Source organism: Argiope bruennichi, chromosome 8 (genome assembly GCF_947563725.1).
Source record: "Argiope bruennichi chromosome 8, qqArgBrue1.1, whole genome shotgun sequence".
Classification (NCBI taxonomy): Eukaryota; Metazoa; Arthropoda; class Arachnida; order Araneae; family Araneidae; genus Argiope; species Argiope bruennichi.
This window is the reverse complement of record NC_079158.1, coordinates 19,033,836-19,048,259: the sequence shown is the minus strand read 5'-3', so window position 1 is coordinate 19,048,259 and position 14,424 is coordinate 19,033,836. Positions and strand designations below refer to the sequence as shown.

Genomic DNA, 14,424 nt, shown 5'->3' with positions numbered 1-14,424 from the left:
GGCTTAAAATTGCTGACTTCGTCAGTAGGCTTGTCTAGACAAGTGCCATAAGAAACAACAACAATTAATTTTATTAAATATGTAAATAAACGATTGTTTCTCTTCAAAGATTTTTCCAAACACTTTCAATTTTTTTTACTAATAACTTTCCCCAACTAATTAATTTTGTTGGTAATGAAAAGTTTCTGCTTGTCGAATAAGTAAATGTATTATATTCAATTTCAGCAATTTCTTTTTCCATAACGCGATCAAGAAATTAGAGTTTAACTTTCTTTGTCAATGACTTTTTTTTTTTTTTTTTTTTTTTGCTATTGGTTTCCCAAAATATTTGGTATTTTGAATGACCTAGTATTGCTAACTTTCTCAATTCTTTAATAATGTTTACCGAGAAAATTCTGCCAGACTACTTTATGTGGTCAAAAACTATATATTGCCAAACATGATATTTTTCTTTCAAATTTTTCCTTTCAATATTTTATTGAATGCCGAATCATCTTTCACTAGATACTTCTTCACAAGAAAGAATGCCACTTTTCAAAACTTTCCACATTTATTTAATGTATAATCTTCAAATAGAGATTTTTTTTTTTTTTTTATTCACCATCCAATCACATTTCCTTGACATGAAAATTATCAAAATCGAGTAAAGGTGATCTGGCTAGAAAAACTGTGAACTCAATGAAAAAACATTTTCATACTGTCTTTTATCCTTTCTGATGACATTACAACACAGAACATGTTTCATTTTTCACACTTGTTATCTTCCAAAACACTTCTGGCTGATGCAAAATTTATTCAATTCATTAAACATTTCTACATTTTTTTAAACAAGCTACAGACAATTCATACTTGAGATGCATATAACATTATTATTGGATATTGCTTTTGTGGAATGTTTAGTCTTAAATAATTTGTCCTTTTTTATGGCTGCATTCATTTTATCGATTGCAGAACAAGGTACTGTTACGGAATACTTCCGTCGGGGTTCTTTTGCCGATTTGTTGGTCGATGAAATAAACAGTCCTTTAATAAGGAACGGCGATTTTTATTACACACAAAGACACTAATACAAAGACGACAAATATACAACCGAGAAGAATACAGGCCCACAAGTAGCAATCGGTAGTAATAACAACAACAGCACACAAAGCTGCTAGACAGAGTTCAGTAGAAGAAGGGAATCTACGTAGCTTCGCTTTACGATGTCTCCAAACGTCTGCACTTCTCCATTGTCTCCTCACTTTAGTTGTATCCAACTGCCGATTCACTACTACACGACTGTCTACTCCACACAAGACTTGGTGCTGATTCTACAATAAACGCCAGGACTCGGCACATAACTCAATTCAGCAATCGTTTGAGCTCCACACAACGTTTGCAATTCGCCGGACTGATCCAACTATTCCGCCGTTGCTTCGCTATCCTCTCGACGACTCGTTTCACGGCACGATATTCGACTACGACTGACTGCAGCTTGAGACTGCCGGCCTTTTATAGTTCCCAGAAGGCGGACAGAGAAGGTTCTGGATCAATCTGGTGTATCTCGGTTCCTATTGGTTCAATTGCTAAAATTCTGAAAGTTTTGAGTAATATCTATTTTGTTGCCAATTTCGTCGCCAAACTCTTAGATGACTGACGCGGCACCCGATCAGCATCCAACAGAGCTGATCGTAAAACGGTCTTTCCAGTGATTAAACCACCCGTGCTGGGAAGCAACATTACAGGTGTGAATACATTGTAAGAAAAATGATACCGGCATTAGCAACTTACTGAAGAAATCATTTGAAATGAGAAATTTTCTTTCAAAACTTTAAAGAGCCCAATTAATGTTTACTTACGAGCATCATATACATGAAAAGGCAAAAGTGGGTCATCACTGATACAATAGAAGAAATGGTTTAATACACTCTATCATAAATACATGTGAAACCACCTGAGAATGTTTCGCCACGGTTCCATTGCACACTTCCTAATGACAGTAATCACCCTTCCCTCTGCCATAAAAATTAGAGGCCTTAAGCTTAGTGTTGAATGTGATGAGTACACAAATTTTTATTTTTAGAGTCCCAGTATATAAAGGGGAAAAAAAACATTCTATTTTATTATTATTATTGGAAGCCATGTATCATTTAGTGTATTCACTTTTAAAAGTTCATAATGAATAAATCGCACATTTTCCGGCATATTGTTAAGAAGTTCTAAACCTTTGCGCAAAAATTAATTGGAATAAAAATACATTAATGGAAAGTCACTAAATGACATTGAAATAATTAATAAATGCTTTACAAACAAGTGATCACAGTAAAGCAAGGATGACATAAAGTTACTGTTAAAAACATAACATGAATACATAAAATTATTTTTTAAAAAGAAAGGATTCCCACCTCCGCCCCTTATTTAAACAAGCAAAAGGATGTGAAAAAAGGCAAGTAAAAGGGATGTGTTTCCCCCTTCTATGAGTATTCCCTAAACTGTGATAAAAACCTTAATCACTGATCTCCAGATTCATTAAATCCGTTAAACATTGAAAAATCCGACGTCGCAAAGAAAATGCAGTCTATAAGCGGGCAGATCTAGCGTGGTGAAATGATTTTTTTTTTTTTCCCCCATCAGAAGAAAAATATAAGCACCTGGATATTATATATATATATATATAAAAGCGCTTTTAAGCTTTTAAGGCCTATATAAGGATAATATATATCCACATAAATAAGTAATTTTTAAGGAATCTTAATACTGCTCTGTACCATGAATTAACCTAAAATCAAATGTCTTGCAATCTCAATATTTTTTATTTAAGAAAATTATCTCTTCATTTATGGTCAGGCCATATAAACTGTCACCAAAATTATTCCACAATTTTTACTGAAAAACTTACTTTACTTACTTACCACATCATTCAAAAAAATTATTAAATTCCATTAAAGAAGAATCGAGTTTATATATATATATATATATATATATATATATATGTAATATTATTTGTTGCGAAGCATGATGCAGTTTGAGGACAATGAAGATACTTTTAATTTCGTGACGTCGTTTTATTTCATTTTGAAGAAGCAAGCATATGTACAAGCGACGAGCACACAGAACGACACAGAGAGGAATGAGGGAAGAGCTCTCGGACATTTTATCCCTGGTCTTATATAACCTATGATTTTAATAGGGAAAACATTTCTTCACAGTGCTAATGTATTATGAGATTTCGATAGGGATTTTCATTACAGGCGCCGAGAAGGTAGGGGAAACAAAGGGAGATTTTAAAAAAGAATTTGCTTGGTCAGCGGTATGTTATCTCTTCACGCGTAGTGTGGGAAAGTTAGATTTTAGCTGATTCAACAATTTAACAAAGCTTCTCTTGAATTAATTAAGTAGAGACAGTGGAATTGGATCACGAAATAAGAGAATATTTTAGAATGAAGTTACTATGGGCTAAATTAAGATGAAGTTATTATGAAAATTAATTAAATTGAAATTAGAGTTAAAATATCATTACATATATATATATATATATATATACAAACTAGAAAGTATAAACAAAAAAGTAAAAATTAGAAAGTATATACAAAGTCTTGGTATTCATATTCCAACTTCCTTAATGTTTTTCTGATTTTTTTTTTTTTGTTTGTTTGTTTGTTTGTTTGATTAGTAAATCTTTTTACCATTCTGTTTTCAAAGAATTCTAGCGCAACTTCACTGATATCAGTCTACGAATTTTTGAAAATCAAACTTGGAAAAATGCAATTTTCTGTTTTTAAGACTTTAAGAACATTTCTTCATAACATTGATGAAAATTTTCAACAGTTAGCAATCAACTTTTTCATATCATATGGCAAAACCCATAAAATTCAGCATCTCTATGCTACAATGTTAAGAAAGATTGTATAATTTTGATCAATGATACAAAAAGTCTAAATTCCACAATTAGACTTACAATAAATTTATATGATTTAGATTTTGGTATATGCAATAAATAATTTTTCAACAAAAAATGTTGAGAAATTTTTTACTCTGAAAATTTTAGGCAGTCAAACTCTTCCCACTGGCAAATCACTAATAAATAATACACACTATATAAGATTTAATTATCTCATGTAAATACTATTTTGCAAGTCTAAAAGAATGGTTGATAACATCCAAGCTACAATTATTCACATTTATAATAATATTGAAAATTCTTTTCATATTATGATTCAATAAATCAAAGAAACTTTAAATTTACTAATGGATCAACTGTTGAAATAGATGAAACCTTTCTCAGAGCCTTTATTTATTTATTTATTTTTATAATTACTAAATTCACATTAAATATTTTAGTCATAGAATGGTCTCATGAAAATTGAAGTTATCTATCTGGTTTTAGCCCACCCTCTACCATTTAAAAGTTGAATACATAAATCTATTTTCTTTGATGAACATCCAACAAATTCTGATATCAAACATCAGACTATACACATAAAAATTAGCCAGATGCTTAAATTAAAAAAAAAAAAAACCCTCAATGCATTGATTAAGGCTTTACAAAATTAAGTAACAGTATCTTATTCACTCATAGGAGAAATATTTTAGCAACCATGCTACCTCAAAATATTTCTCAGAAAAATTTTGAAATATTTTTGCCAAAATTATATGAATAATAGCATACAATACACTCAAAGATCACTTAAGTTCTGCATCTATATATTATATAGATATACTGAATGGCATAATAATATCACCGACTGCAAGGGTTGTTCAAGATTTCTTAGCAATTATTGTACTAATATTGCTGGTCATTCCCACTGGTGTCATTCTAAATTCAAAACCAGGTGACAAATTGGTTTTACCTTCTCTAAAAATAATTATGGACACATTTTATAATTATTACACATTTTGATTATTTTTCATAGACCCAAGAAATATTAAGTTTTTTTTTTTTTTTTCAAGGCCCCAAATTTAGAAAAATAAAATTCAAGAAGTTTTCAAGCATTGTGAGTACTCTGAAAACTTTTTTTGCAATTTAACTCTTACTTTTTTTGTCAGTTAAAATAAATTATTTCAATCAAACTAATATTTTGATTTACTCAGACATGCAGTTTTGTAAACGAAATTGCTGAGTTCTCAACCAAATGATGAATAGTTTTTGAATGAAAAATCCCCAAAATGATTTAACTGTGCAACCACACTTAGAAAAATCCAATTAGATCGTTGGTATTGTTTTCTAAAACATCATTTTATGTTTTTGCTCACTTGTTTTTATTTTTGGGATTTTTTTTTTTTTTTTTTTTTTTTTTTTGCACATCTTTTCAAATATTATTTTAATCAAAACATTTTAATATAAATAAATTATTAATTTCCAGAAAATTAAGTACTCAAAAATTATCAAGTAAGGGACTAATTAGCTATTGTAAATGAGTTCAAAGAAACTCTTGTCATAAAAAAAAATAATAATTTGTGCAAAAATGCAAAAACAATATTTTAATCTTTTTAATTTTTTAAAAAAAATATAACAAATTGAAAACAAAAATTATATTATTCTTTATCAGCTTAAATGCAAACTAATCTCATAAGAAAAAGAAATTATAACAATTTCAAACTAAACAACCTTCTTTCCTGTATAAAAATTTCCTAACCCATTCATCCAAATATATAGCAGAAACACCTAATCTGTGCAACAATGAGGTCTTGCATAGATTAGGAAAATCTATGCATTCTGTTTATCTCATAATTTTTAATGCAACTTTATCTAAATAGCTTATTTTTATAAATAGAATTTTGAAATTAAATCAAAGTCAATTCCTAACATGTCAGAGTTTTAATATTCTGTATTCATGAATCCTTAAAATGGATACTCTACTTAAATATTTTCAGGGCTTATTATCATTGAATCAGTTTTAAAATACTATTTATCAAATTTATGATATGCATTAATTTATTTTTCTCTGAAAATCAGAACACATTTTATATTACATTTAAATGTTATTAATTCATTGATAATTACCTGAATTATCAGAAGGCACCATAAAGGGCTCTTTCCAGACTCCAACAATTGATGCAATCAAGTAAGGAGCATAAATATGTCTCATTTTCAGTATATCAGCACATAAAGAGAGAGGGCTCAGTAAATCTTTCTTTCTTTTACATATCTCTGTAAATACTCTACAAAGAGAAGCTACTCCATGAATATTATACTTTTTTTTCCATGTCCTTACAAATTCGTGAATTGTACTCAACATGTTTTTAATTAATTTTAACTGTGAATATGTCTCAGATTTCTTCTCAATCTCAAAAAGGGTTGTAACTATGCAGCTCTCTGATGAAGGTAAAAATATGCAATTAGCTTGGTCTTTTTTGAAATCTTTAAGATAATTTCTTCTAGTGAAGCAAAGATGATTAATGACAAGAAATATCAATGTTGAGATGTTAGGGGAATTTACTGGATTGACTAAGAACTGAAATAATGAATGAACATAAGATTTAAAGTCAGAGTCAGATATTGGCCTTTTATTAATGTATTTAACAATATTTTGAATAGCATTTGTAAATTGAGGGTTAGTTTCACTTTTAGGATTTTTAAAACACTTATTTTGAGTGAATTTCCCAAACTGTTCATTTGCTGCAATGCAAGGAGCTGTAATTGTATTTAAAGAACCTTTAGTGGGTAAACAAACTTGTTCAGCACCTGTTGAGTGTTTTTCAGATTCAGGAATATCCAAGGATGTAACACATGGGATTAAACAGAGATCATGTTGTTGAACACTAGTGTTGGCTCTGCAATGTTCCTTTCTGTCTTCAGGAATAGGAAGAAACCTAGCCCTTTTTCTATTCAGTGAAGGATTTTCAAGATGAATAAAATTAGAAACAACTGAATCTCTTTCTTGGTAGTTTGAATCAACAGATTCTATATTTTTTCTCTTCAATAAAGACATTTGTAATTCATCTTTTTTAATTGTTATTGTCTTAGTATTGGAAGAATCTACATCTCTTTCTGAACAACTTAAAACAGCAAGTTCTGTATCTTTTTGATTAGATGAAAATTTTTGTATTTCATCTTTCTCATAGTTGCAGTCTCGAAGTTGCAAACAGTCATTTTCTGTTGACAATTTCTCAATATTAGTTTTAGTTTTTTCAGGGTTTAAAATAGTATGATCTGCATCTCTATCCTCAATTAAAGCCTCCTGCAATTTGTTTTGTTTATCTTTTGCATATTGCTGCCCTGACCCTTCATTTAAATTTTTGTACAAGTCTTTGTTAATTGATTTGTTCATTACTGTTCTCCCTTTTTCAGCTGATAAAATGTTAGTACTTGGTTCGTTTTCTAAAGATAATGATGATTTGAAGCTTTCAGAATCAAAAGAAGAGCTCCTGGAATTTAAAATAAAGAGGCATATCAGAATCTTTATAATACAGAAACAGATTTTTGATTTTTTTTTTTTTTTTTTTTTTTTTTTACAAAAAGAGAATTTAATATCAAAGATATACAACAACTCAAGTCTCTAATGTTAATAGAATGAGTAAAAAAGTACAAGATAAATGAATATTTTAATAAAATAAATATCAATTAAAAGTTTCAATATAAAAAAGAATCTCAAACATTTAACTTATTCGAATTATAAATGTCATACTGTATAGCAACCACCCCCAAATTTTTTTTTTAAATAACTAATATTATTTTCTTTTTAAATAACAGTGGCTGGACTGCACATTCCATTTTCAAATTGCCACTTAATCTTGCAAGCAAAGATACCCCAACATGCAACATCACCAAAAACAGCGGCCGCAGAGTTCTTTTGCAGCAGTGCAAGTTAATAATATGTGATGAATGCACGATGTCACACAGGCATGCATTAGAGGTGTTAAATCACAACCAGGCACTGATGGGTGGTGTTGTAGTTTGGCACACAGGTGATTTTAAACAGACACTGACAGTTATTGAGAGGGCCATACTGGCAGATGAAATAAACACATTTCTCAAGGCGACGCCACTGTGGTCTAGGATTGAAAAGCTCCATCTGACAAGCAACATGGCGTCCAACTGTACATGACCATGAATCAGGTGTCTTTGCAAATAAAATTCTGCATATTGGAGAGTGAGAGTATACAGTTGGATAATTCTATTTTCAGAAGAATTTTCCTATCCAGTGGCTACAAAAGATGAACTTATCATGCAAGTTTTTTCCAATTTGGAGGTTAATATAAATAATGAAGAATGGTTGTGTGAGAGAGCAACGTAGTCGCCAAATAACGAGTGAGTTGTGGTGATGCTTTATAAGTCAGATAGCAGCTATGAGACATGAGAAATTTCTTTTGTCTTGTGGTCATGTTACTCGGCTAAGAACTATAAGGTTGCTAGTTCAGTAGTCGTCTATCGCCAATAGCAACATTGGTGACCCGATGATGAAAATATGAAAACTTCATACAGCTGCTGTGGCGCCCTCTGCCAGAAATAAATAAAATTTTAAAATCACCACTAATTTCAATTTCAATATCACCACTAAAAAAAACCAGCAAAAACAGGAACGCTTTATAAATCAGATAATAGCTACGAGACATGAGAAATTTCTTTTGACTTGTGGTTATGTTACGTGGCTACGAAACTAAAGGTTGCAAGTTCGGTCCTCGCCTATCGCCAATAGCAACAGAGTCAATAAAATAAACAAAAAAAATTTAGACATGATCGTCGGAAATTCAAAACTACACATAATTAGAAACTGTGATGACTAATGATGATAGTACTGCCTGTTGAATTTCTCAACTCCTCAGAGCTAACAGGTGTATCTTCGCATAAGCTGGGGCTTAAATTTGGTGTTCCAGCTCTGCTGATGTGAAATCTTGATGCACAAAGAATGTGCAATGGCATCAGGCTTTGTATCAGAAAGTTTGGCAGTACTATTATAAAAGCTACCATTATTACAGGAGCTGCTAAAGGAGACAGCGTTTTAATTAACCATATACCTGCTATTCCAAACAACTTGACATTTGTTTCAAGAGGTTGCAATTTCTCTTAAAATTGGCTTTTACAATGATCACAAATCCCAAGGCTAAACCAGGGCTTAATGTTGTATACATTATGGTATTAGAATAAAAATAAATGTTTAAATTTTCCCGTTGACCTTTCTCAATCAGTTGCAAGTTTCTTGATTATATCATATCAGACTTTGTTTTCAAAAACACTATAATGATAACATTTTACATTTTGATCAGACCATCAGTTCTCATACATACACACCAAAATTTCCATGCAAATGAAGTTGCGGGTAATAGCTAGTGCAGAATATATTTCAAATTTTACAGATTATTTTAAGAGATTATTTAATGAAGATTTTTTTTTTATTTATTTAAAAAAATAAATTCAGCACACTATAAATGAAGCTGAAAAAATAATAATAAAAAGTATTAAAAAATGCACAAACATTAAAAATTAACTCCTTAAAATTTTCAATCAAATATTTTACGTAACTTTGTTTCTTAATAGTTTCTTTAGCAAACATTTCTAAGTGTCAAATTTTGATGATCATAACTCATACTGTTGCAGAAGCCTTAGGCTTTTCCGTTCATTGTAATATATATTTATCTAATTTTCTGTTAATTCCAGTAAAATTTTAATTTTAAATTGGAGTGGAAGTGATTACAGTTCAATTAACATATTTCGTTGTTGTTGTTGTGATTGCTGAAATCAAATGTTTTTAGTAAAAATGTGAATACAGAAAAGAGGATCATTCAACATCGAAATCTTACATGAACTACAGCATATTTTTTAATTCATACAATATCTCAAAGTATTATTCAATAAAAAATTCTCTAATTTATTATAAAACTTAAATGTAATTTCAAAATGATTTAAATGATGTAAAAAATATTTTGTCTCAATAAATAAAGGTGTTACTGAAAAAATTATGGTTTAAATTTTCTGAAGTCCTTAGGTCCTAAGGAATCATTTTCAGTGAAATTCTTGACACTTAAATTTTTAAATGAAAACAACATTTTTATATTGAGTGAACAAATCTAACCAAGTTATGAACTTTTGAATATTATAATTATAGAATAATTAACATTTTCATAATCTTAGGCCAGTTAATCTTAGGGAAATTCTGGGCATTGTTTTGCATATCTTATTTGAAAAAGTTGATCAGGTAGTCTAAATTTTGCATTTTTATAAGATAATAATATTTAACTTTTCATTATTCACTTAGTTTTAGTCACAAAAGAGTCGACCTTTCTTTTTATTCAAAACTATTCACCTTTGGTGAGTAGATGGTTCATAAGGAATACTGATTATATTTATTTTTTAAATCATATATAACTTCATATGCATGATTATTAATTTCATTTTCAAACATTAACACCATGTTATTTTAATTGTCTCGTGTACAAGCTCTGCTTATGATGTATATGAATTTTTCTAATGGAGTTTTTCTAATTCATGATACATGAATCATGGGTCTATAAAAAACATAAATAGCCTGTTCATCGAACTTCTAAATTATCTGACAATAGTACATTTTTTATATGTCTCTTAAAATAAATAATTAAACAGAAACCTTGATGAAACAATGAAACCATTTTGAACTTCAGAGTAACAACATAATATAGCATTGGAAATCAGGTGAAGCAACTTTTACTTATTTTTTAAACTTCCAAAATCCAGTAAAAATTTTCACAATTACTGAATTTGTATAATTAAAAAGACCTTTTCTTTAAATTTTGAAACTGTTTTAAATTTATTTTTATGTAATAATAGTTTTGGAAGTTATAAAAAAAGTCTAAGTTTAGCTTAACTTTTAAGTAATTAAATTTTTTTTTTAAATCACTCAAAGGTGCACATTCTTAACCTTCAAAGTATATGTGTGCCAATTTCATAGTTGCGGATCAAACGGACTGGTCTATACAGTGTCTACATACACACACATTCATCTTTATTATTAGTACAGACGTAGCTAATAATTTTTCAAAACATTCTTGAAACTCTGGTTGCTTCTTTTTAAATTGTTAAATTCATTTGTGTTCATCATGAATGGCACAATAAAAGATAAAAGAATAATTAATATAATAATAATAGTAATAATAATGAAACAACAATGATTGCATAATATTTCTAATGTCTGATAGCAGATAATTTCTTTTAATGAGGAATGCTTCAAAATTTAAAAAATGAAAATAACAGATTCAATTTTTTGATTTAAAAACACCATTAATGTAATAATTGAAGTCATATAGAATTTTTGAGAATGACATTATTTTTAACTCTACTATTACTAAATGTATACATACAAAATAGCTGATGTTTCTTGCCTTTTCATCTTCCCTGTAACTTCATTAACTTTTTTTTTATGCTGAAGTATTTCAGACTAAAAAGGAAATTTTTAAAAAGTTGAAACAAATTATCATATTATCATTTTACATATATGAGATCATATTACAGATTATGAAACAAAGACAATATCTTTACAGCAAAATTAAATTATTGAAAAATAATTTAGAAAAATTTTAGATCATGTAGTCTTAAAACAAAATAATAATTAATTTTTAACTTTATAAATCAAATGTATAGTTCTCTCATAGTAAGAATTTAAGCTCTAACCAATTTCCAGCATTATAAAGATGGCATTTGAGTAAATAATGCTTGATTAAAAATCATTTGGCAGATGCTTACTGAAGAATTTCTCTAAGACATTGCCTAAAACAACAACAATTTATGTATGTCATATGTTTTATTTATCTATTAAAGTTAATCTTTCTTTAAAATTCCCTGAAACATGAAAAAAAAAAGAAACTGGGAAAAAAAACAGTAAATTTAAAACATATTCTATTAGTTAGCAAGCAAATGTTAAGACATTTTTTTTAAATACCTTTTCAGGTTGCATAATTTTTCTTACTGTTCGTAGGAGAGGGGAAAAAATTGCCTTTAACAATGCAAGTATTTTACATGACACTTGATGTTTACTTTTAAACAAAGATTGAAAAAAGTAACTATACAAATTTTCTAAATAAAATTGGTTTTAACTGACAAATATCAAATACATATAATAGAGAAGAATTTTGTTGACGAGATAAATTTTCTTCCCCATCAAATTCGGAAGTGTTATGTTATACACACGCATAAATATGGGGGGGGGGGCATTTTCCTGAATATAATTTTTTAGGCATTAGTTTATTTTACTTATTATTTTTGAACTTTTATTATTTATTTCATTTTTGGACACACAGGTATTTAAAAAAATCAAATACCAAGTAGCAAATATTCTTTAAATACTAACTTGGAAGCATAAAAAATTATGTAAGCATCTTATCTATACATTGCAGTCTATTTTAAAAAGTGAGAAACACTAAGAGAAAAATGAAAATGACAAATAATAAATCATTTTAAAGACAGTATTCCAAAAGAAAACACTTTTGGCAATAGGGCTTCACAATTTTTGCAGAGAATTTTATTTTTAGGGGGATCAAATACCAATTTAAAACATAATGTTGCCAAAATTTTACTATACACACTAAAATGCTCTATATTCACATTTTGTTTTTCATTTACTCAATCATTATTACTACTTCAGGCACAGTAAAAGCAGTCAAAGTATTAATAACTTCAAAGTACATGTAAGACCTCATAATATTTAAGCACTAAGATACTTTGACATCCAAAAAAGAAGTTTTCAATTTATAATTTCTAACTCATCTTCTACGTTTGATCAATAACCTAGATGTTAAGATATAAGTACAACATTCTGGTAAAATCTACACACCGATAAAATATAGCTCATTTTTAGAGTCAATTTAACTTGGATCCCATTCTGTAGTAATGAATCCATATACAATTACATACGCAAAAACAATACTTATCCTACAAGCACAGAAAAAATATTTCAGTCTTTTCTTTTATCAGAATATATTTTTGCATAACTATTTTTAGGGAATGAATAAATGGAGACAGTTGCCTGATAGAGATTAATTACTAGTTAGAATGAAAAACACAATATGAAATTTAAAATCATTCATGAAATTTGAAACGAAAAGAAATTTCTTACATAACCAGCAAAAATTAATTTTAGTTTAAATGTTAAAAATGTCAATTATAACTGAGAATAACTACTCAAATTTCACGAAAAATGAATCAAAATTTGTTGCACAATATATTTAAGAAAGCAGCTCTAATCAAAATAGAAAAATAATAATGCTTAAGAAATTACAATAAAAGCAATACTTTTAACGTAGCAATACTTTTTACTTAGAATGTCTTAATAAAATACACACATTATTTTTTCTCTATCCTGAAACCTTATTTTGAACATAACCAACCAAGCAAGAAACTATTATACAGGGTGTTTATAAAGTCCCGGACCCATTTTGATGTTTAATAACTCATAAAATAATAAAGATAGATTTAAATTAATAACATAAATGGTTAAATAGACTCAAAAAGTTTCATGACCCTTGTCAATGAACTTCCACGTGTGCCCCCTTCGTCGCACGGAGAATATCAAGTCGATAGTCAATTTCACGCCAGGTAGCGACAAGCATGTCGGCATTCACAGAGCCATTTGCGCACTTTATGGCGATTAACAATGCCAGAAACATGAAAGGATGCTTCATCGGAGAACATTATGCTCTTCAGAAAATCAGCAGCATCTTCTATCCTCCTTAGCATATCTGTTGCAAAGGCCATCCTCCTAGGTCTATCGTTCGGTTCCAAAACTTGAACAATTTGAACTTTGTATGCATGCAGTCTTAATTTTTTCTTAATAACCTTGTACACCGTCGAAATTGGCATATCCAATTCTGTTGCCGCTGATCTCACAGATATTCTAGGATTGTGTAAAAATGTCTCTCTGACACGCTCAATATCAAAATCACTTGTGCAAGGACGTCTGGAACGTTTCTTATCTTCGATACTTCCAATTTCTAGAAAATTCTTTTTCCACCGCAAGGTGCTGTTTTTGGATGGAGGATCTTTTTGGTAAAATCTTCTGAAATTTCTCTGTGCTTGCACTATCGATTTCATTTCTATGAACCACCATAAAATCTGTGCTTTCTCTTGTGGTGTATGCATTCTCCTTAATATCCGCTCGAATAAAACATCACATACAAAAGTACTACATAGAACAAACACATCAAAAGTAAACATAACATTGCAATAGTTGACAAAAACAAAAGAGAGAAAAATGCAATTAATAAGCAGACAATATTTAGAAAAGTACAGATATTTAGACTGGAAAATGAAATTATATGAAATTAACCACACGCGCAGACGATATTTACAAAAGTAAAAATATTCAAACCTGAAAAGGAAAATATATGAGTTATTCCATCAATAAATGCCATAAGTGTGTTTATATCTTTATTATTTTATGAGTTATTAAACATCAAAATGGGTCCGGGACTTTATAAACACCCTGTATATCTTTCATTGTCTCCATAGCATAAAACAAAAAATAAATTTTCTTTCAA

General features: G+C 29.2%; 1 protein-coding gene across 8 annotated transcripts in view; it reads right to left on the bottom strand.

The window, feature by feature from the left end:
* Positions 1–14,424, bottom strand: part of LOC129980913 (uncharacterized) — a 65,232-nt gene that overhangs the window by 15,307 nt on the left and 35,501 nt on the right. For all 8 annotated transcript variants that reach the window (XM_056091400.1, XM_056091392.1, XM_056091395.1 and 5 more), the window contains 2 exons: positions 11,254–11,330; positions 5,984–7,347 (listed from right to left, as the gene is read on the bottom strand). In XM_056091400.1, coding sequence (XP_055947375.1) covers positions 5,984–7,347; positions 11,254–11,330 — 1,441 coding nt within the window. The remainder of the gene's footprint in view (positions 1–5,983; positions 7,348–11,253; positions 11,331–14,424) is intronic.